The 24,286-nt window shown below is 41.0% G+C and overlaps 1 protein-coding gene across 2 annotated transcripts; it reads left to right on the top strand.

Annotated features, from left to right (window-relative positions):
* Positions 1-12,231: 12,231 nt before the first annotated feature.
* Positions 12,232-21,970, top strand: riox2 (ribosomal oxygenase 2). Of its 2 annotated transcripts, none has more exons than XM_063202931.1 (10): positions 12,232-12,328; positions 12,743-13,182; positions 13,355-13,474; positions 14,353-14,481; positions 16,233-16,336; positions 16,532-16,634; positions 16,842-17,010; positions 17,509-17,600; positions 18,809-18,946; positions 20,779-21,970. In XM_063202931.1, the coding sequence occupies exons 2-10, from the start codon at positions 12,745-12,747 to the stop codon at positions 20,950-20,952; spliced, it is 1,467 nt and encodes a 488-aa protein (XP_063059001.1). In that variant the 5' UTR covers positions 12,232-12,328; positions 12,743-12,744; the 3' UTR covers positions 20,953-21,970. The 2 variants fall into 2 exon arrangements, with proteins under 2 accessions (XP_063059001.1, XP_063059002.1); XM_063202932.1 differs by having other exon boundaries at positions 12,232-12,332.
* Positions 21,971-24,286: the final 2,316 nt, after the last annotated feature.

Raw genomic sequence — 24,286 nt, 5'->3', positions numbered from 1 at the left:
CGAGCGGTGCTGTCTCCATAGCCTATTTGTTTCAAAAATGTATGACGCGCAATGCCGATTTCATGTCACGCTTTCAAAGACGTTGATTATTGGGGAAACGGAGAACGAGACACTGAATAGGTTAGAGGTTGGTGAAATTCATGTGGAGCGAGAGAAAGAGAGAGAGAGGGTGGGCAGCACCAACCCTTTGGATGCAGTGATGCACGCGCAACCGAAATTGAAAGAAAAGACAGGGAGGGACGAGAGGCAAAATGGGAGGCGCGGGTACTCAGACCTCCAGACCTATCCCCTTCTGAATTCTGCCTTTTTTTTGTTTGTCATTATGCTAAGGTGCCCGCCGACGTTTTACAAAGGCGCCCTCGTGATAAATCTGTCTCGTGTTATGTTGACGAGGAGTTATTGTGTCACTGTCACAAACATTCTATCATTTGCAGGACATAATGCAACATTAACATATTGACAGCCATTGGATATTCAACTGCACAACAGTCTCTGCAGTTAGTTGTGTCATCGTAGACAACTTGATTCATAGATAACGAGTTTGCCCTGCTAACGGGCTGTGTTCCAAACGTCATTTCATTAGCGAGTGATAGTGTGACTTACATATTTCTTTGAAAAGTAGCTCCGTATGTCCACTTTTTTTCTTTTGCCTGCCATCTCACTTGGCAGTCATGTGCCCGTGTCACCCACGTTGCACCAAAGATTCTGGAACGTTAGCCTGCCAGAGTAATTTAATAACGTACCGTGTGGTAACACCACTGATAAGCGCAGTGATAGAACCTACCGAAAGGACCTCAGCTTCTTTTTTTTTTTTTTGGCGCTCCTGCCTCCTAGCAACCATACACAACCTAGAGTCTCACGTGAAAGAAGGGGAAGGCACAGCCAATCAGATTGGTCGTCAGCCTTTGGCAAAGGACTTTTGGTTAACCCTTTCTTCGCCGCAATGCGAATGAGACGGGAGACCGTTTTCCCCCCCAGCCTAGTGATCAAATTGGTGCGGACAAAACGATAATCGCTGGATATTGGTGGGGACGCGTCCCTTATATCCATGCCGAAATTACGCCCATGCTTGGGGGTATGTCATGACTCCTTTGTACTGTGTTTAAAGGTGCACTGTGTAAGATTGAAGGTATTGAAACTATGCCTCTCATTGAAACTGTGCTGCCTATTGACAAATTTGATTTTGTTTTGAATATTAATAAATAATAGACCAATATTTACTAGTATGACCAAAGGACGGTAAGTTTTGCAGCTAAAAATGCCTGTTTCTAGAAATTCAATATGGTGGACCATGGAGAAGATCCCCCTTTTCATGTACTTTATGTAAAATGCCATTTCCCTAGTCATAATGAATATTTAGATGTTTTTTTTAAAGATTTTTTTTAGATTTTTTTTAGATTGGATATGTGATGGTGGTGGCAAGTATTTGTGTAAAAGGTAACATTTGTGCATGGGCAGCATGAAGTCTCTAAATAAACTACTAAAAATATTACACAGTGCACCTTTAAAATGTGAAAGGTGAAAATGTCTTACAAATTCTCATGACCCACATGCTGGTTTATTTTTAAATGTCAAAGCTCTTTCTTCAGAGGAAGGGACCCACCTCTGCATGTCACACCTTTCATGCTTGCGTCAATCATCCTTCCTGTTTACCCTCAACTACAAAAAGGTTTAGTTACTAACCCAGTTAGGTTAGGTACAGTAGACCCTGAGTGAGGTGTTAACCTCCTAATAGATGAGACTTGCGGGTGTATCCTTCACTTGCTCAGAGGTAACTCCCCAGGGGTGCTTCGGGTGGTGTGAATGATGATACGATGCATGTTTCATTGACAGAATTTGCCTTCTAGCCAACTACGTACATTCACTTACTACAATGTGATATGCTTTGCTTCTTGGTGCAAAAGGTACAAAAAGTAGTACAACAACTGCGCTCACATGTTATGACTACTTGTAATAGTGATATGTGGTATTCTTTATTACAGGTACAAGGGGGAGAAGAAGGGATGACTCCATCGTGTTCAACAACAAAGTTTATGAGAACTTCAGCTTTGGCACTGGAATTCCCAACACACAAACCAATGGACCAGAAATACAAATGCAACGCACACCAACACACACACGAGCACAGACAGGAGCGCACACACAATACATGGGATCAGAAATACAATTGCCACGCACACCAACACGCACACCAACACACACACGAGCGCACACACAAACCATGGGATCAGATATACAAATGCAACGAACACCAACGCACACACGAGCGCACACACAAGGTTTAGGATCAGATATACAAATGCAGCGAACACCAACACACACACGAGCGCATGCACAAGGTTTAGGATCAGATATACAAATGCAGCGAACACCAACACACACACGAGCGCACACACAAGGTTTAGGATCAGATATACAAATGCAACGCACACCAACACACACACGAGCGCACACACAAGGTTTAGGATCAGATATACAAATGCAACGAACACCAACACACACACGAGCACAAACCCACTTGCGAACACCGACACAAACACCTACACACACGTTAACGCCGACACAAACACGGGCGCAAAAACTGCAGCGTGAACAATGTATTTATGAAAATTAGATGACAGAAATTGACCATCAAACCAGTGGCAGAACAGTTGCACACAGGGCCCAAGGGCAAAGCACTGATAGGGCCCCCCAAATGGCCTTTCATGGCCACAATACGGACCCCAACACCAATACAGGAGGGCCCTGGGCCTAGGGGCAAATGCCCTGCTTGCCCCTCCCTATAGCTCCGCCAGTGCACCAAACGTCACTGGTCCAGTGTGTCCCCAATGTAATATTGCACATCCTATTGCTATCAAAAGGCTCTCAGGAGGCATTTTGTGTTTTGTTACTGTATGAAAGCCCATTGAGAAACTCTAACCCCCATTGTCATTGTGACACAGCTCTCCACAGCGCAGAAGTGTTCACTGCACACTGCACACAACAAAATTGCATTTATGCCTCACCTGTGCAAGGGAACAGTTCGGCGGGACGGTACCATGCTCAGGGTACTTCAGTCATGGAGGAGAGCACTGGTTAATTACTGGCGGGTCGGGAGTCGAACTGGCAACTTTTGGGCTACAAGTCTGACGCCCTAACCGCTTACCCACGGCTGCCCCATGTATTTGTATGTCTGATATTTGTGATATACTGTATCTGCCAGTGTTTGCCTTGTGACATGGCTTTGACATCAGGGTAATCTGGATAAGAGAAAGGCATTCTGTAATACTGTACATAATACAGTACATGACCTTGTGGGGTTTACCCATATGTTCTCTAAGAGATAACACAATTTTCTATACTTTTCCTTATGGGGACAGGCTGTAGGTTAGAACAGTTTTTATTGTGTGTAGTAAAGCAGTGCAGTATGCAGTAAAATAGATAGCTTGATTTTTTTTTAACTTTCTACATTTTAATTGCATGTCTAGTTGTTTTTGTATGCATTTGTGTGTATTTTAAGTTTTTTTGCACGTGTTTATTGTTTCTTGTTTGAAATAAAAAACAAAATTGTGTGAATAAAAAACACCCGACTTTCCCCTCGTTATTTTCTTCAGTGGGCAGCCAACAGCTTCAACTCAAAGGATGACTTGATGCTATGACTTCTATTCTTTCCTCATTAAAATACCTTAACTGGCAAATGTATGATTGATCTTATCCAGTGACAACACATGCCATGTATTTTTCCAATCGAATGTCTCTTTGTTGTTGTATCGCTTTGTTTATGCAAAATGCATTCTATTCATGAAATGTGTTGTACATAAATAAACTTGTATTGCGTGAAATCAATACTAATATATTATCATGTGTTTTTGCTTGCACAAAGCTCAAAAAACATCACTGTGATATGAGATGCAGACATAGAATATATTGCATCTTGGCCCTGCCGTGGCCAACCGGTGGGGCACTTGCCTGCTATGCGGCTGACCCAGGCATGATTCCCGGCCCGGGTCCTTTGGCGACTCCTCTGCGTCTCTCTCCCAATCCACTTCCTGTCCACCTCTCACAATGTCCTATTAAATACAGTTGAAAAAGGAAAAAAAATCTTTAAAAAAAAAGAATATATGTGTCTTGAACCAAATTAAACAATGTCAACCAGATTGTAGTTGGGTAGGGCATGAAATAAATGATGCCATTTCCAATCTCAATTAGACACACACCCAATACACTAATGACGCATTTTTTCAGACGGAGTTACACCTGCATACCCTGGTTGAAGTTTCACTAGTGAAATGCAGAGGCTATTCAAATCTGAATTAAAAGTGTAGGGCAATTCATGTTACAGCAGGTCAATGATCTGTTGATTTTTTCTCTGGATATTCACTCAATTCTTATCACATCAAATATCGTATCTATTATGTAACATGGTACTGTAGTACCACAGAAGGCCTAGAATAGCCTTTGGTTGGCATACACTATATGCAGCTATTTGAATATGGTACACAACATGCCATTGACATGCAAAGCCTAGCCAAAAAAATATTGTTAGTTGCTGTAACCTCAAAGAACAGGAAAACCAGTTGAAGGTAACCACGCAGATGGTTGGGCGAAAATGCACGAGGGTCTGTGTGAGGCCCAGGCTAAGTTGTAGGTACTACCCACCTGAATGAGGAAGTTGAGATGATGACCCTGAACTGAATGTACAGATTCTTAAAGTGTAGGATACTCATCAGAGCACCTGGAGCTCCTGCAATGACTCCTCTGTGGATTTTATCCATCTGTTTCAGCTTAGCAAGTAAGATTGATTCCATCCATTTACTCGCTTTGCAATCATGTTTTTTTGGGATACCAGTAGCAATACCACTTTTTAATTTTGTATGTGCCTAAATACAGGCAGAAGCAACAAAATGTAAGAATTTGTACACTATCAAAGATGTCAGGGGAAGATCAGTTAACCTGCCGTGTGAGCCCGACTTTCTGAAAAACCTGCCAGAATCCATGTGATGTGGTTTAAACATAGATTTGTTAATAAGCTTATGTAGGCCTATGTATTTCAACAGAAGTTGTTGTTAATGTTATACCTGAAGCTGCCATTTTTTGTAACCAAAAAAAAAAAAAAGTAGGCCTATAGAAATGAACCGCTTTGAATGTGTGTGTGATGTATAGACCTTATACTTTTGTATACGGTATTATACTTTTGATCTTTGGTCTTAATAATATAAATACCACTCTAAACACAGACAAAAGCAATGACGGTAGGTTTGTTTTGCAGACTCTGATATTCTCAAGGCTGTCAGAGGAGGCCCAGTCCACCTGCCTTGTGAACCCGAATTTCAGGATGAAGACTACTACCAATATGAAAAACCCAGCAGAATGGATGTGAAGTGGTTTAAAGATGGATATCCAATATGTGAATATGCCATTCAACGAAGCAAGATAATTGCTGTAAACTGTGCATCATCCTTCATACCCTCATTCAGGGGTCTGAATATAACATCTTTTGAAAGAAGTCACTCGGCATTCTACAACTGCATTGTACATAGACTTACACCACCTCCACGTCTTTTTTTTAATAGCTCTACAATGGAACTGCGCAAAGATGGTAGATTACTTTTATTTTGCTTATTTTGATCTAATGCATTTGGTTAACTTTAATGCTCATGTTTCTGGTAAAAATTAAGACCATCTTCGGAAGACTTCACAATTCTCCACATCTCTTGCAATCTACTGTACCTTGATTATTCAGATCATTCACAGTTTTTGTACTTTTCAATCTCCCAGGTGTTGACATAGAGCAGGTAAATACAAGCCGTTCTGGCTGTGTACAGCTGTTGTGTATCTTGGATGACATCATCCAAGATCAAGTTGTCTTCAACTGGTTCTGGAAAGGTCACAATAGGTCTGACCCGGTACAAGTCTCCAACAGCTCTACCAGTGTGACCAGCTCCTTGGATCTCTGTGGATCTGAATGGGAAGATGGGGACAACATCACATGCAGCGTTTCACTTCAATCAGGGACCTTTACATCAAGCTGGACTATTCGAGGACAACCAGGCCCTGTACAGTCAGGTAAAATATTGTGTGTAATTTGCATAAGCATAGAACACCTGTGAGGCAGTATTGTACTGAATGAGTGCTAATGAAGGACATGCATCTGTGCAAATGTGTTGCATTGAATCATACATGAGGATGCCTCTACCAGGCACACTACAGAAAGAGGGATCAAATTGCTTATTGAACCTAAATAAGACTGAATGTGAGGTTTGAGTGTGTCACAATAACTCCTGTTTCTCTTTAAGGCAATGACAATTGGTTGACAACCACAATTATTTGTGTTATTACTGGAGCCACCTTCATAATTATTACCATTGCAACCATCGCCTACAAATGTAAGACACCTCACCATTTGAAAAAAATGCGTTTATTGATTCTTAATATTTCACATATCACACAACTGTCCTCAGTTTTCACTTTGAATGATAAAGTCCAACATGGTGTTACAAATAACAAAGTCTCCCTATGCACCTCACCTCACGATTTTTAAGTGCACACATGCTTGTGGGTCAAAGACGTCCAACATGACATTGTCCTTCAGTGCTAACAGATGCTTTTGCTTACTGTAACTGTGAAAAACATGAAATTTCAAAACAATTTTTTGAAAAGTGAATGCATGAAAGCCAAGCCAAAAAAATAATTTAAAAAAAATCTATTTTTTTGCATTTACAGTAAGCAAAAGTATCCGTTGCACTGAAGGACATGTTGGACGTCTTTGACTGTTGTTGAAATATTGGCTGCGCTTCATACAAGACCTTTTCAGAGGTAGTGGCCTAAATCGGCATCTCACAGCTTTCATGCTTGCATCTGTGTTTGCTTGAATCTGTGTTTTTCACTCTTTATCATAGGAGCATGAGTTGGCCTACCTCATGTTTCAATATAGGCCTAGTTAAAGCTCTCAGCTGTATTGTTTTTTATTGCCTATTATTCCGTCATATTCTTGTGTGCAGGTAAAAAGACAAAAGAAGATGACTCCATGGTATACACCACCACCGTTTATCAGTAAGACTTGTTGCTGGACTGGAAATCCGAACAAACAAGACCAGAAAAACAGAAAAGGCATGACATTGTTTTGAAGAAAGCCATTGTACCCGAAGGAAACTCTTTGCTACAAGTAGTCAGGCTCATTGTTTCAATACTTCCAAATGTAAATGAAATCCTATTACCTATTATCATCATTAATAACAACTTATTATTTTATTATACGTTGTTACAAAGCGTGATGTGGTGTTGTGATATTGATTTCCAGTGTTTATCTTGTGACTCGGCTGTTTATGGTAATGGATGATTCTGGATTGTGTGTTTACATGATGTTTTCAAAGCGGAATTTAAGTTTTATTTGGAATTAAATTGAGTTGGGCCTTGATTCTGAATTAAATGTCTCATGTAAACAAAGCCAATGACAACAAGTGCCATGTAATTTTATATCGAATTAGTCTATTTCTTGTTTTAAGCTATCGTTTTATCTGTCCATGAAATGTGTATATAGCCTAAATAAACTTGCATTGCCAGAAATAAATGCTAATAGATGAGCATGTGTTTTTGTTTGCCCAAAGCTCAAAAAACATCACTGTGATATGAGAACCAGACACAGAATATACTGCGTCTGGACCCAAATTAAGCAACCAGGTTGTTATTGGTGGGGAGGGCATGGAAATAAATGACCCCATTTCCAATCTCAGTGAAAGACACCCACCCCAATACACTCACCCACAACTCATAGTGTTTTTTCCAGACAGAGTTACACCTACATACCTTATAAGGAGCTGCCCTGGTTGAACGTTCACTATAGTGAAATGTGACGAGACATGTAGGCTATACTTTTTTTTAAAATATATTTTTAGGGGCTTTTATGCCTTTATTTGACAGGACAGTCGAAGATGGTGACAGGAAGTGAGTGGGACAGGGAGACAGGGGAGAATCGGGAAATAACCCCGGCCGGACTCGAACCGGGGTCCCCGTGGGTGGACATTCAAGCCCAAATGTGGGGGGCTTAGCGCGCTGCGCCACAGCACCCCCACATGTAGGCTATTCAAATCTGAATAATAGTATAGGGCAATTCACGTTACAGGTCAATGATCTGTTGAATTTTGCTCTGCATATTCACTTAATTCTCATATCACATCATGTAGGCCTAACGTATCTATTATGTAACAGTAGAAGGCCTCGAATAGCCTTTGTTTGGCATATATCCACCTATATGAATATAATATACACAACATGTCATTGACATGCAAAACCTAACCTAAAAAAATACTGTGAGACGCTGCAACCTCAACAGCAGGAAACCCAGTTGAAGGTAACCTTGTTTTCTCGCAGATGGTTGGGCGAAATGCTCGAGGCTCTGCATGAGAACCAGGCTAAGCTCTAGGCACTACCCTCCTGAATGAGGAAGAAGAGATGATGACCCTGAACTGAATGTACAGATTATTAAAGTGTAGGATACTCATCAGAGCAGCTGGAGCTCCTACTATGACTCCTCTGTGGATTTTATCCATCTGTTTCAGCTTAACAAGTAAGATTGATTTCATCTGTTTATCACTTTGTAATCACGTTTTTTTTTCTTTTGCATAGGCCTACCAGTATGCCACCTTTTAATGTTGTAGCCTATTATGCTTATGCTTGTGAGCCTGTCTTTCTGTATGAAAAACCTGCCAGAATCCATGTGATGTGGTTTAAACATGGACTTCTATATCCCATAGTCTATGTATTTTAGCAGCAGTTGTTGCTAATGTTGTAAATGAGGCTGCCATTTCTTTGTAACCAAAAGCTAAAAAAAAGTTTGGCCTGTAGAAATGTGCCGATTTGAATGTGTGTGTGATCTGTGATGTATAAGCATTATACTTTTGTATATGGTGTTATATTTTTGATATTTGATTTAAAACATATACTCTTGGCACAGACAAAAGCAATGACGGAAAGTTTGTTTTGCAGACTCTGAAATCATCAATGCTGTCAGAGGAGGTCCAGTCCACCTGCCATGTGAACCCATATTTCAGGATTATGACTTTCAATATGAAATAACTGCCCAAATGTATGTGGAGTGGTTTAAAGATGGACATCTAACATGTACATATGTCATTGACCGAAGCAAGATAAATGCTGTTAAATGTGCACCATCCTTCATACCCTCATTGAAGGGTCTGAATATTACATCTTTTGAAAGAAGTCACTCGGGATTCTACGACTGCATTGTAGTGAGACTTATACCACCTCCAAATGAGTATTTTAATACCTTAACAATGGAACTTCGCAAAGACGGTACATTACTTTTATTTAGCTTATTTTGATCTATTGAATGTGTTCTATTTTAATGCTTCTGTTTTCTTATTCTGGTAAAATACAGACCATCTTTGGAATATTTCAATTCTCTAAATCTCATTGTCAATCTACTGCACATTGTTTTTTCCCCAGATTATTAACAGTTTGTGTACTTTTTACTGTTCCAGGTGTTGACATAGAGCAGGTAAATACAAGCAGCTCTGGCTGTGTACAGCTGTTGTGTATCCTGGATGACATCAACCAAGGTCAAGTTATCTTCAGCTGGTTCTGGAGGAGAAACAACAGATTTGATCAAGTGGAAGTCCTCAGCAGCTCTACCAGTGTCAACAGCTCCTTGAGTCTCTGTGGATCTGAGTGGGAAGATGGGGACAGCATCACCTGCAGTGTTTCACTTCCATCAGGAAACTCTTCATCCAGCTGGACTATTCATGGACAACCAGGCCCTGTACAGACAGGTAAAATATTGTGTGTAATTTGCATAAGCATAGAACACCTGTGAGGCAGTATTGTATACTGAATGAGTGCTAACGAAGGACATGCATCTGTGCAAATGTGTTGCATTGAATCATACATGAGGATGCCTCTATCGTGCACACTACAGTATGAAAGAAGGGTCTTGATTGCCCTTTGATTAATGTAATTGCTTATTGAACCTAAATGAGACTGAATGTGAGGTTTGTGTCACAATAACTCCTGTTTCTCTTTTAGGTAATGACAATGGGTTGACAGCCACAGGTCGTATTTGTGTTATTGCTGGAGCCACCTTCACTATTATTATCATTGCAATCATCGCCTACAAATGTAAGACCCCTCACCATTTTTTTTAAATAGCTTTTATTGACTTTTCAAAATATTTCACACAACTGTCCTCAGTTTGCACTTTGAATCTTAAAGTCCAACATGGTGTTACAAATAACAAAGTCTCCTTAGCCTATTTACACCTTTCCACTTTTAAGTGCTTGTTGAAATATCGGTTGTGCTTCATACAAGACCTTGTCAGGAAGTGGCCTCAATCTGTATTTCTTTCATGCTTGCATCTGTGTTTTTCACATGTTCTTTTATGATATAGGAGCATGAGCACTTTCAATATATATTTCTATCAGCTGTTTTACTCCTATTATACCATCATATTCTTGTGTGCAGGTAAGCAGAGAAAAGAGGATGACTCCATATACACCACCACCGTTTATCATGAAGATGTATTGCTGAACTGGAAATCTGAGCAAACAAGACCCAAAAAAGACATCACATTGTCTTGAAGGAAATGTGTCTCTACAAGTAGTCAGGCTCACTGTTTCAATACTGTACATCCAAATGCAAATGAAATCCCATCACGTATTGGGTATTTTATTATTACCGGTATCTATTATTATACTATTATAATAAAGGCTGATATGATGTTGTGATATTGATCCCCAGTGTATGTCTTGTGACATGACTCTTTATGGTAATTTAGGCCTATGATTGGTCCTTTACAATGGCCAGGTTTACATGATGTTTTTAATTTCATATTGATAATTCAGAAATAAATAGTTTCGTCAAGTTTATGTTGCATTTTCATTTAATTCTGAATTGTGAAGTGTTTATTTCATTTTTCAAAGCAGAATTAAGTTTTATTCTGATTTAAATTGAGTTTGGTCTAATTCTGAGTTAAATGTTTCATGTAAACGAGGCCAATGGCAATGTGTGCCATGTATTTTTTAATCTATTTCTCTCATTTCCTGTTTTGTTTCTTTGTTTATGTAAAATGCATGAAAAGTGTTGTATACATACAGCTTAAATAAACTTGCGTTGCCTGAAATCATTGCTAAAAGATCATTATGTTAAGCTAAGAGAAACATCACTGTGACATGAGAACTAGACATAGAATATACTGCGGCTTGAATTAAACAGTGTCAGCCGTTATTGGTGGGGAGGGCATGGAAACCAATGACCCCATTTCCAATCTCAGTGAAAGACACCCACCCAATACACTCACCCACGACGCTTTTTTCCTGACAGAGTTACACCTGCACACCTTATAAGCAATTGCCATGGTTGAACGTTCACTAGTGAAATGTGAAGAGACACTGTAAGGCTATTCAAATTTAAATCATTGGCCTAGTAGGCTAGGCCTACCTATAGGGAATTCAATTTAATTTTAGGCAATTTGTATAGCACATTTCATACATAAATGCAGTTCAATGTGCTTTACGGAAAAGTAAGATTTCTTAAAAAGTAAAATGAAATGAAATAGGCCTAAAGTAAAAATAAAAGCACAAGGCATGGCAGGTGAAAATATAATAAACCTAATTGAATTCACGTTACAAGGCAATGATCCGTTCAATTTTGCATTGTTTTTGATGTATTGATTTATTGTAAACTACATGATTTGATTTCAAGGTTGATAATAGGCAACTAGCACAAGTGCTGCTTTTAGTGCAAAGGTAGGCCTATGTTGGCCTATGCCTATTTGGTTGTCCTACTGCCTCAGGTGTAGGCCTAAATAATGCTATATAGAAAACACGTAGGTTGTTGTCGAGTAGGCTAGAAATTCACAAAAAATAAATTATTCCGTTTGGTTTTGTTCTCATAGAAGAATAAAAATGTTGCCCTAAACAAATGCGCGTGCGTTCGCTGTGGGACTTTCTCAATACCTAGGACAGTGTCCTTCCAAGTGTATCAGTCTAATTATTCACGCCCAGTGATTGGATACTCTTTAGTGAACTCTACAGAACATTCAATCACTGGGTGTGACTAATAAAGAGTATCCAATCACTGGGTGTGAGTAATTAGGCTGATACACTTGGAAGGAAACTGTCCTAGGTTTTCAGAAGGGCTCTGTGTTTGCCTGCGTGTGTGTGCAGCGGACGGGTTAAGTCCCCGGAACCAATCATACGAAATGTTTCCGTACGGACGTTGTTTTCTGCTGTACAATTTCATCTGTCAACCAACACGCTGCCTGTTCGTGGTGCCTAGCAGTCTGGCTGGGTTTTCATTTTCAACGGTTTAAAGGCTTTCTGTGAAGTTGTCATAAGTAAGTAAGTGGATGGTCAAGTGTGATGTCATTCTGTCCGTTTGACAACATATTGCATTCCAATTACCAGAGTCAAGTAAGCTTCTTTTCAAGGAGTCAGGACGAGGACCCATCAATCCAAAGCAGACAGCCATGTGTGTTTACTGTCTGATCATTTTACCAGTGTGGCCTATATTTAGACATATTAAGGCAATGTGAGGGTAGGCCCATCAGTTTATCTTTGTGGATGTTATCGGCTATGTCATGGCGTTCGTGTGGTTTTTTTAAATTATGCATAGCCTACTACTATATGAACTGTACTGCATACATAACATGTAATTAGCTTAGTTTAATATTTATAATATTTCACAGGCATTACATTACATTACATTACACTGTCAGTAACATTGTCTGTAAACGGTATGTCCTCCTTAGATATGCCACGGAAAAGGACATCTTCACCACCCCGTACTGAATGTGAAAATGGGGCCTCTGCCAAACACAGAAAGGTGGCCAGCTCCTCTCCCATTCCCTCTCCACTGAATTTCGACACACCATTGAGTTTATTTACCAGCCTTATTTCTCCCATTGGCGTGGAAGAGTTCTTCCGAGACTACTGGGAGAAGAAACCCTTGTTCCTGCAGAGGTCCGACCAGGAACTGGTCAACTACTACCAGTCCCTCTTCCAGCTGTCAGACCTGAAGGAACTGTGCGGTCAGGAGCTGGAGTATGGCAGAGATCTCAACGTCTGCCGGTGTGTCAACGGCAAGAAGAAAGTGATGAACAAGGATGGACGTGTCAGCTACAACAACCTGAGAAAAGATTTTGACCAGAGGAAGGCCACCATACAGTTTCATCAGCCTCAAAGATTCAAGGTGATATTTTCCATCCTTTCTGTGATATTCTCTGGGGATGGTTACTTAACCGCATGACTTGTGGATTTGCCTGTTCTGCGTCTCATCTGTGTGTGTTTGTGTGTGCGTGTGTGTGTGTGTGTGTGTGTTTGTGTGATGATGATAGTGATGATGATGCTGATCATTTGTCCAGGATGAGCTCTGGCGTATTCAGGAGCGTCTTGAGAGTTTCTTCGGGGGCCTGGTCGGATCCAACGTCTACATCACGCCCAAAGCATCTCAGGGGCTGCCTCCACACTATGATGATGTTGAGGTATGATACACTGATGTATTTACACGTGTTTACTTTGTGTACTAAATACATATACAGTGCAGTTGCTGCTGGATCACACAATATGCATATTGTTCTGTGTCATGCCCCTCACCCCCAGTCCCCAAAATCCTGTACGGTTTTCAAATTGAGTACCCAAAAAACACCTGGTACCTGGGTTCAGAAAAACTTGCATGTTTCAGTAGGCCTACTGCCACTGAATGAATCATGACATGACATGACCGTACACTTCCTGTAGATGACACTTTAATCCAAAGTGATTACATGGTATTACTTGTAGTTTCAGTCCCTGGGGTAATGTGGGGTGACATGTCTTGACGGAAGACTCTTTAGCCAGGGATGAAGGTGTAGGAGGCAACTCTCCTACTGGTACAAGATTTGAACCTACAACCTTACGATCCTAAAACCACCTCCCTAACCATGAAGCCATGGCAGCCCTGTCGTGTCTTGTGTAAAGAAAGAACCGCACACCGGCAAGCTCCCTCTCCACGGCCCTTCCTCAGACCTGTCTGAATTAAATTAAAAGATTAAAAGGGAGCTCAGTGGTGTGTGGTTCTTTCCTTACCCTACCCTCCATGAACATTGCGTTTTGACCCTGCACCCTGCAAAGAGAAGTTGGATGTGCACGAGATCTGACTGGGGCCCTGTTGTGTCTTCTTTTTCTTCACACTGAAGAAGGCACATGCTGAAATGTGTTTGTGCAATAAAAACACAAGACATGCAAGGTGTAGCCTGTTTTCTGGGAAAAAAATAAAATAAAAAAAAATGAATTGAACATTTGGGCCAGCACCCTCACAGTTTAAGTATTTAAGTGTGAAGCCTGCTCCAAGCTGAATACTTGGTCCTGTTGTGTCTCCCAGGTGTTTATCCTGCAGCTGGAGGGCCAGAAGCATTGGCGCCTCTACAGCCCCACTGTCCCCCTGGCCCGCGAGTACAGCCTGGAGCCAGAGGACCGCATCGGCAGCCCAACACATGACATCATCCTCAAGGTACAACGTCTGCACAGAGATGTTATGAATAACTTTTATACTACTTATACTATCATGATCGTCTCCATGGCTTTTAGCAGAACATTGACTTGAAGGTGCCAACCTTGTCCTTTGTTATGTTGGACATCAATAACTGAAATTACGTCATGTTCAAGATCTCAAAGCCCAGCCTTACAAGACAGATGCCATTCTTAAATTATACTAACCCCAACTCCGATGAAGTTGGGACGTTTGGTAAACAGTGAATAAAATCAAAATGCTATCATTTTCAAAACACTCAATCTATTCATTAGATGGAGAATAGTGAAAAGACAACATATTAAGTGTTAAAACCGAGAAAAAATATTGTTTTGGGGGACATATGTACTCATTTCTAATTTGAGAAATCCAACACGTCTCAAAAGAGTTGGGACGGGGACAATAAATGGCAGCAAATGTCGAGGAAGACTAAAAACAAAACAAAAGACAACACTTAACAGTTAAATACATTAACCGATGAGATGATTTTATATAAAAAACAGTGTTAATTCCTATCTTGGACATGATTTCATGGTGGGTGTATTCCTTGTCATGTTTTGCAATGTTTTCCTTTCTGTAGTGCTTACAGTGTGACAGGTCTTGACCAAAAACCCACCATTTTATCACATGCTGGTCCTTATGATGGAGCCAAACTGTTAAAACATAGTAGAGAATGCAATTTGACCTTACTATGTGGCAGTAATCGAAGATCTCCCTTCAAAATATAATGCATGAGTGGCTTTTCATGCTGTTTAAAACCCATTTATACCATTCAGCACTGTATTTAACTCTACAGATGAGTGAGAACATCTTAACCAATGCACTACTGCATCCGCATGCCATCATGGAGGCTGACTTTTGAAGCTAGCACTAACACAAGTTGGATGGTCCATTTTCACTGTAGCACAGGATGTGCAATGCTCTATTATTGTCAAAAAGAATGGACTTCTACAACTTCTGCTGACTTCTGTAAGCAAAGGACAGTTTCCCATGTCTTCTGGGTCTATTTCAAGTGAGCTCAGGTGCTTAGGAGAATGTTAAACCCCTGTGTCATTTTCATGCATTCAGCATTCTTAATATGGTCAATTTTCAATAGCTCTAGCACTCCAGGAATTAGAGTGAGACTACAGCCAATATATATTTCATGATGTCATGAACCTATACAATGATTTTATTAACAAAAATATGTCTTATATACACTCAATCGTGGTAAATCAAAGGGAATTCAAAAATGTATGTAATAACTATGGTAATTATTCCCTTTGCATCTTTAATTCTGAGTGACTCAGCCTCTCTGTGATGATCTTATACCTGGACACCTATATTGTCCGTCAGTACAATTCATTTTGAAATGTACTTCTTTGTTGTTTTATCTTATTTGGATGTTTACTAAATTTCACTGATCCCCGTCCCAACTCTTTTGAGACGTGTTGGATTTATCAAATTAGAAATGGGTACATATGTCCCCCAAAACAATATTTTTTCTCGGTTTTAACACTTAATATGTTGTCTTTTCACTATTCTCCATCTAATGAATAGATTGAATGTTTTGAAAATGATAGCATTTTGATTTTATTCACTGTTTACCAAACGTCCCAACTTCATCGGAGTTGGGGTTTGTAGTATTGTCAATATTTTAATTTCATCTAACGTACTATTTTTAAAAGAAGGTTAAGATCTTCACAATAAACGTGAATTATCGTATATGATTAACTGTAATGATGTGTGTGCAGGCAGGAGACCTGTTGTACTTTCCCAGAGGTACCATACACCAAGCAGATACTCCTGCAGACGTGGAGCACTCTACACACATCACTCTCAGCACATACCAGAACATGTGAGTTACGGGCAGACACACACACACACACACACAAACACACAAACACACACACACACACACACACACACACACACACACACACACACACACACACACACACAAACACACACACACACACACACACACACACAATAATGTGGTAAATTAATGTGTTTTTGTTTTCAATTTACTGACTTGTTGTATGTTTTGCAGGTCATGGGCAGACTATCTGCTGGATATTTTTCCAAGTGTCATGTTTGACTCGCTGAAGAATGACGTCGGGCTGCGAGCTGGAATGCCCAGACAAATACTCTCTGTAAGTTGGCCTTCTGTTCTGTGCATATTATACTAACACTATGTTACACTGTATAAGAGAGAAGAGGAAGTATGTGTGCATACCACACTGTATCTATCTGGACTCTATTGTGTTTTAATGATTTAAAATATTTGACAAAAAACTAACATGCAAATCCAACGTTTTATCGTGTGTGTGCGTGCATGCGTGTGTTCGTGCATGTCACAGGCTACAGGGGTGGCTCCAGAGGTGTCATCCCGGCTCTCTACGATCCTGCGTTCGCTGGCGGATAAGATCGAGAGCGGTGACCAGGAGCTGCACTCTGCAGACATGAAGAGAGACTTTGTGGTCAACAGACTCCCTCCTTACAAGCTCGACACCGCCTTCATCATGCCAGGTCAACATTACGTTAAGTACATGCAGAAGAGTAGGTGGAGCACTGCTAGTATTCCTTCAAAAACAGCTGGTGTTCTTGGAGGGAGCAATGTTCAACACAAAGGGAAAAATCCTTGGTCCTCCAGGCACTTCAGCTGCTTTAAAAAGTCCAAAAACAATCAGACTGTTTTGGACTTTTTAAATCAACTGAAGTGTCTGGATCAAGGATTTTTTTCCCTCCTTTTTTGTTGAACATTGCGCCCTCCAAAAGCACCCGCTGTTTTTGAGGATCCTAGCACTAGCAGATTGTTTTGGACTTTTTAAATCAACTGAAGTGCCTGGGTCAAGGATTTTGTCTTCCTTTTTTATTGTTTAATACCGTACACTTTTACGCAAAGCGGCTCACAATAAAATGCATTGAGCAACAATATGAAATGAACATCCAGATGCAAATATTATGTGGTGCTCTCTTAGTGCTGGGGCCAATGTGTGAAATTGCTCCCCCCCCTGTTGTTTATAGACCCTGAGCAGATACCGAACATAACCCACGACGTGTGCATGAGGTTCAAGGACCATGTGCTCATTACTGTGCAGCCCAGTCAGGAGAGGACAGTAAGTATGACTTAAGACCATTAAATTACATTACATTGCATTTGGCAGATGCTTTATGACTAAAGCGACTAACAAATGAGGACGTAATCATTGTCAACATAGCAGATACAAAGTGGAAATATACAGAACAACAAGTGCAGATGCAAAGAAGGAGTTAGTTGACCAGGCGCCGTTTTACCAGCAGTCATCAGGACATGTGTTGAGGGTTTTTTTTTAAACTTTGCTTAGTTGTTGTAACAGAGATGTTTAAATATAATAGTAGATTTGGAAGGAGCGTACATGAACGTACGTAAATGTTTATTTCACTTGGCCATATCGTCTTTCAGAATAGTATTTTAAGCTTTATTTTGTCTGCAACCTGCCTGCTTGCTGGAATGGTTATTGTGCTGCTGGAGTACATGTGTTAATTTAGTTTTAGACTGTGGGTCACCTCCAAAGCAACTGCCATTTACAAGTGTGCAAATGTTCATTGGTTTCAAGGAATGTCAGGTGTTACCAATGGCCGAATCTACAAATTAGAGACCCCTGTAGTTTAATATGTGGGCAGCTGTGGCCTAGTGGTTAGAGAGTTGGTCTTCCAATCTTGGATTTGCAGGTTCGAATCCTCCCTGACCTCTCGCTACATCTCCAGCCATGGCATAAGTGCCCTTGAGCAAGGCACCGAACCCCACATTGCTCCAGGGACTGTAACCAATACCCTGAAAAATAATAGTTGTAAGTCGCTTTGAATACAATGAAAGCGTCAGCTAAGTGCAATGTAATGTAATGCAATGTAATATACCCATGGTAAGCTGTATAACTTAACTTTACAAACTATGTATAATAACAGTATGAACTAAGAATAAACTATGCCGTATAAACTTAGTTAACTTTGGGTTGGTGACTAAACCACCTTCCTGGTACCTATGTACAGCCATGGCCTAATTGTTAGGCAGCTGGTGTGGGGATCAGAGGGTGACATTCTGCCCTAACAAGTAGATATAATGGCTTTCCAGTGTCTTTGAAAAAGCCATCTTAACCCCACATTGTTCCAGGGACGGTAACCTGTACCTACTGTATATAACTGTTAGTGAGATGAAAGTGTCAGCTACTGTTATTGCATTGTAATGTAATGTAACGTACTGTAATGTAATGTAATGTAATGTAATGTAATGTAATGTAATGTAATGTAATGTACTGTAATGTAATGGCATGTCATGTTATGACAGGATGAGGCCACAGAGATGGAGGTGTTTGTGGTGCACTCCCTACGCAACAGCAGGGAGAGGCACATGATGGGGGAGCAGCAAGGCGGCGACTGTGAAGATGACTGTGAAGATGACTGTAAAGATTGTGAAGGCCATGAGGTAACAGACTATTTATTTAGGTTTTTTTGTTGGTGAAGAGAGCAACTACCTATCAGAGGTGGAAAGTAACTAATTACTTTACTCGCGTTACTGTAATTGAGTAGCTTTTTTGTGTACTTGTACTTTTTAAACTACTTTTAAAAATTAGTAATTTTACTATTATTTAAGTACATTTTCTTTCGAGTAATGTACTTCGGTACATTTTACAGCACAAGCGTTACTGAGTAAAAAAAAAAAAAAGAAAAGCTCTTGAATTCTAGCCTAGTTTATAAAGAGTTGGGGCGTGCGACCTGTCTCTCACTCAAACGATGATGGCTGACATGGAGGCTGACGATGGAGATTCACTTAACGCAGAGGAGATCAACATTAGCTGTTCTTCCTCTAACCCAGTGCACCCCTTGTACACCCTTGTAGAGACAGAAAACGCTGATTGTTAAAAAGTAACTTTTTACTTTTACTCAAAGTACATTTTCAATTATTTACTTTTTACTTTTACTTGAGTAGATTTTTTGACTGCTAAATTTACTCGTACTTGAGTACATTTTCAACAGAGTAACAGTACTTGTACTTGAGTACAATATTTTAGTACTCTTTCCACCTCTGCTACCTATTACCTACATTCATTTATTTTAGGCGATGGTGGCATAGTGGTAGAGGGGTCTGTTATGCCTCTGGCACAGTTTGTCACCGTTGTGTGAATGCATCAATGTGTGGCATACATTGCAAAGTGCCATGAGTGCTCTGAGAAATGGGGATGGACACTCTATATGAAATGCAGTCCATTTACCAATATATTTATTGACTTGATTTACCTGTGCTACCGAAACATTGGCTTTTTAAACTTTAAAACTACTTTATGACACTATTTTAAACTATTTTATTTTAAACTCCTTGTGACACAATTACGTGTGTTTTTATTTGTGTGAAATATTTACAATCCTTTAATTTTGTTGTGCAAAACACCTTGACCTGCAACTGCTATATTAATAGCAGTATATGCAGAGAGAAAACAGCTTGTTACTATTCTGCCAAGACGTCTCTCAGTGGTGTCACTGCAACTAGTTAAAGCACATACAGTACAACTAGGGATGGGATATCTGTATCGGTGTATCGGTATCGGGTTCAGATATCAACATATTTCAAAGATCGGATAGGATCAGAATTTTCCCAAAATATCGGAATTTTCCTGATACAGACATTCGGTCAGGTGCAATGTTCATTTGAAATCATAACACTTGCATATTAGTTTTCAGGATGGGATCGTTACTTTTTTAGTTGTTACTTTTTGCTTATTAATTGGTTTCCTGTTCCTCTGACTCCCTTTTCTGACCAAATAGTCTGCTTGGCCCTACCTCAAGTTGAAACCCATGCAGATATGTGATTTTGGTATTGGATCGGAGTAGTATCGGTATCGGCAGATATCCAAATTTAGATATCGGGATCGGATCGGAAGTGAAAAAATGTGTATCGGTGCATCCCTAAGTACAACTGTTATTATTAACTGTTATAGTACAACTTAGTTCTTGCCCTGGAAGCAGCGTCCATTGACCCGAAAATGAGAAAAGAGGGAGCAAGAACACCTTGTTGTCGAAGCAAGCTTTTTTTCCCCTTTATACAGTCTGTGACACTATCTATCTTCTTCAAGTCAAGTCAAGTCAGCTTTTATTGTCACTTTCTTCATATGTACAAGACATACAAGGAAAAAAAGACATAGACATACGCAGGACTGACATTTTACTGACTGACATAAAGTGCAAGACAGGACGGGTAACAGTGTTGGACTGGTAACAATAAGTGATTGATAATTAATACAATACAATTCTTCACCACAGATCCACGGTGTGCGCTTCCCCCTGTCCCACCTGCCCGCCCTGAAGCAGCTCCAGAGTGCGGATCGGCTGCCAGTCCGGAGCCTGCAGCTGGAGGACGAGTCGGACCGCCGGGACCTGGCCCTGGCACTCTGGACCGAGGGGCTCCTGGAAGTCTTTCCACCTGCTCAGCAGTAGACTACACCAGGAGGTCTAACAGGAGGTCTGCCCGCCTGCTCAGCAGTAGACTACATCAGGAGGTCTCCCCACCCACTCAACAGTAGACTCTAACAGGAGGTCTTCCCACCGGCTCAACTAGTAGACTTTAAAAGGAGGTCTTCCCAGCCACTCAACGGTAGACCCGAACAGGAGGTCTTCCCACCGACTCAAAAACAGACTCCAGTGATGGACTGGTAACAATAAGTGATTGATAATTAATACAATACAATTCTTCACCACAGATCCACGGTGTGCGCTTCCCCCTGTCCCACCTGCCCGCCCTGAAGCAACTCTAACAAGAGACCTGCCCGCCCTCTCAAAGCCAGATTCCATGACCATCCTCTCAACAGACTCTAACAGCAGATCTCCCCACCCTCTCCTATGGATCCCTCCCAATAGCAGACTCTCACCAGTAGATCTTCCCACCGGTTCATGAACAGTAAACTCACTGAAGAGTAGGTCAGACTTCATGAGGAATCCATCAAGGTTTTCCCACCCACTAAGCAGTAGACTACATCAGGAGGTCTCCCCACCCACTCAACAGTAGACCCGAACAGGAGATCTTCCCACCGGCTCAAGACTCGAACAGGAGGACTTCCCACCGGCTCAAGACTCGAACAGGAGGACTTCCCACCGGCTCAAAAACAGACTCCACCAGGAGGGTCTTCCCACCCGCTCAACAGTAGACCCGAACAGGAGGTCTTCCCACCGGCTCAAAAACAGACTCCATGACCAGTAAACAAACTGAACAGTAGGTCAGACTCCAAGAGGAAGTCTGATGATTTGGCTCTGCCTGCTGTCTCAACAGTAGACGCTAACCGGCAGGGGTGGGGAACCTTTTTCATTCGAAGGGCCACTTCAAATTCATCCGAGGGCCGTAAAAGTCCTCAGAGGGCCATATTATGAACACAAACTAGGATTTACCCCTTCACTTTAGGCCTATATTGAAAGCAGCCACCTTTTAAACAAACACCACCTTCTCTAGGTTCCCTGAATATAACTTTTTCTAAGACTCCTTTACAAAATATGTCATATTTCATGTGAAGCTGAATAAAATTATATCGGGTGCTGGATAAAACGGCCTCAAGGGCCGCAAACGGCCCTCGAGACATAGGTTCCCCACCCCTGCTCTAACAGAATATCTTCCCACCTGCTCAACAGTAGACTCCAACAGGAAATCTTCCCACCGGCTCAATAACTCACTGAACACTGAACTCCTCCAAGAGGAAGTCTGATGATTTGGGTCTGCCTACTGGCTCAACCGTTGAAGACTCTTAACAGGAAATCTTCCCACCGGCTCAATAACTCACTGAACAGTAGGTCAGACCCATTGACAGTATATATGGGGAAGTCTGACCATTTAGGTTTGCCAACTGGACAGTAGACTCAGCAAAATCATCTCTCACTCGGCAGAATACTCTATCCATTAACAGACTCAATGACTTAAATTCAAAAACACAACCTGAACAGTGCAGCATGCTCTCTAGCAGGCCTGCCCACTTGGTCAATAACCAACTCAATGAAGGCGACTACAACCTAACAGCACTCTATGGAGTGAAACTGAAACTCAAAAACAGAACAGTGGACTGTATGTTTTCAGAAAGGTCTTATCACCCACACACTTTAACAGTAGACTCGATGGTCTTCAAACTCAACCTCATTTGTAGACTTTTTAAGGTCACCTCTGAATAACGGATTCAATCAATTAAATTCAGATTCAACTGTTGACTGTGGTGAAGCCTGTCAGGCAGGCTCACAGTCTACTGTTGAATCTGAGTTGAATACACAGAATCTCTTATTAACCGTGTTCATTTATTCAACACTACAGTGATTAAAAGGGAGGCGTGCACTGTAGTCATTTGCTCAACATTTAGACTCAGTAAAGTGGCTTCAAATTCAGATGTAGACTCTGTGTGTGCGTGTGCGTGTGCGAGCTCGTGCCCACGTCTGCCCACACACATCCTGAATGGCAGACTCCTCCTCAGTATGCTTTAAAAGGTCTGCCCACCACGACTCCTCCTCAGTATAGTTTGAAAAGGTCTGCCCACCTACTTATTAGCAGACTTGGAAAATGTCTGCCAGCCAACACCCACAGCACAGAGGAGTCTATGATTAACTTAACCCACCCATTCTACAACCCACTCAACAGTAAAGTTTCCAAAGGTTTGCCAACCACCATGCCCACTTGTCATCAGTAGATTATAGTCAACAAATCAAGTCAAAATCTGAGGAACTCTGGACCCAGTTTCTAAATAGTGCCGTTGCTAATGAGTTAGCGACTTACTAAGTTGCCAATGGAAAAATGCATTGCAACTAAGTAAGTTTTTATCTTACAGTAGTAAGCAACGACACTGTCGAGAATTGCACCCATGATCTGATCTGAAACTGATGACTCTTGCCCATCCACTCCACAGTAGAGCCAGAGATGATGGAGATCTCAACAGCATACCTTAAAGTAGACAACCAGCACATCAACTTGTAACAGGAGAGAAGCCATTATCCCACAATATCTCTCTCAGTATCTCTGTAGAAATTTGTGCCCCGCAATTTTGGCTGGTTAATTCATATTTACATTTATACCTTGTACCATATTCACTGAAACAAGGGATACCTTGTGTTCTCTTCCAGAGTTAAGTGTGATTTTTGAATATTGATTAAGTGCCCTTGAAATATGCAACACCAAATAAATATGCCTGAACAAGACGTGTCTCTAGGTTTCTCAGTTTCTGATTTGTGTGTATTTCTTAGGGTGACATTTTACAGAAAGCAGTCTGGATGGTTAAAATAAGGTGGAATTGGATACGTACACTTAATGAGCAATTTATGTTTGAGGTTTATGCTACTGGTAAACAATGGAAAAGGATGTGGTAATGCACACAGCAGGGGTATTCAATTAAAAATCACAGATTGCCGTTTTTTCAAATTCCCTCCAGTGAAGGGGCCGAACACAGAGTCTGTATAATTGCGAGCAGCATGGTGTCTGAAGTTAGGATGTGAAGCAAGCGGATTGCGTTCCAGACAGAACAGATATTGGCTTCTCTAGCCTTAGGATGGTCTATTTATGACAGTTTTAAATAGGCCTACAATAAGATTTCACTCTCATGTGAATGCATGCATAGAGCTATCCCCAATCTGAAGTGTGAGTGATCACAAATTTTGCACGGCCACAGATTTTTTTTCCCCTTTTGTTCTGACCTGATGGGGGGCCAGAACCTTGCCATGATACTAGAACCATGTCCGAGGGCCGCATCTGGCCCCCAGGGCCTCCATTTGAATAGCCCTGGCATACAGCTTCATTACGTGTACAGCGTGA

The sequence above is a fragment of the Engraulis encrasicolus genome, chromosome 7, assembly GCF_034702125.1.
Source record: "Engraulis encrasicolus isolate BLACKSEA-1 chromosome 7, IST_EnEncr_1.0, whole genome shotgun sequence".
In the NCBI taxonomy this organism is placed as follows: domain Eukaryota; kingdom Metazoa; phylum Chordata; class Actinopteri; order Clupeiformes; family Engraulidae; genus Engraulis; species Engraulis encrasicolus.
The sequence above is the reverse complement of the archived record's forward strand: the minus strand, read 5'-3'. Positions and strand labels throughout refer to the sequence as shown.

Excerpts from the sequence above, each read along its gene's own strand:
- riox2 (XM_063202931.1), top strand. The coding sequence starts at position 12,745 with ATGCCACGGAAAAGGACATCTTCACCACCCCGTACTGAATGTGAAAAT. Across the intron at positions 16,337-16,531 it reads CTCAGCACATACCAGAACAT|GTCATGGGCAGACTATCTGC; the intron begins GTGAGTTACGGG and ends TATGTTTTGCAG. Across the intron at positions 18,947-20,778 it reads AAGATTGTGAAGGCCATGAG|ATCCACGGTGTGCGCTTCCC; the intron begins GTAACAGACTAT and ends TCTTCACCACAG.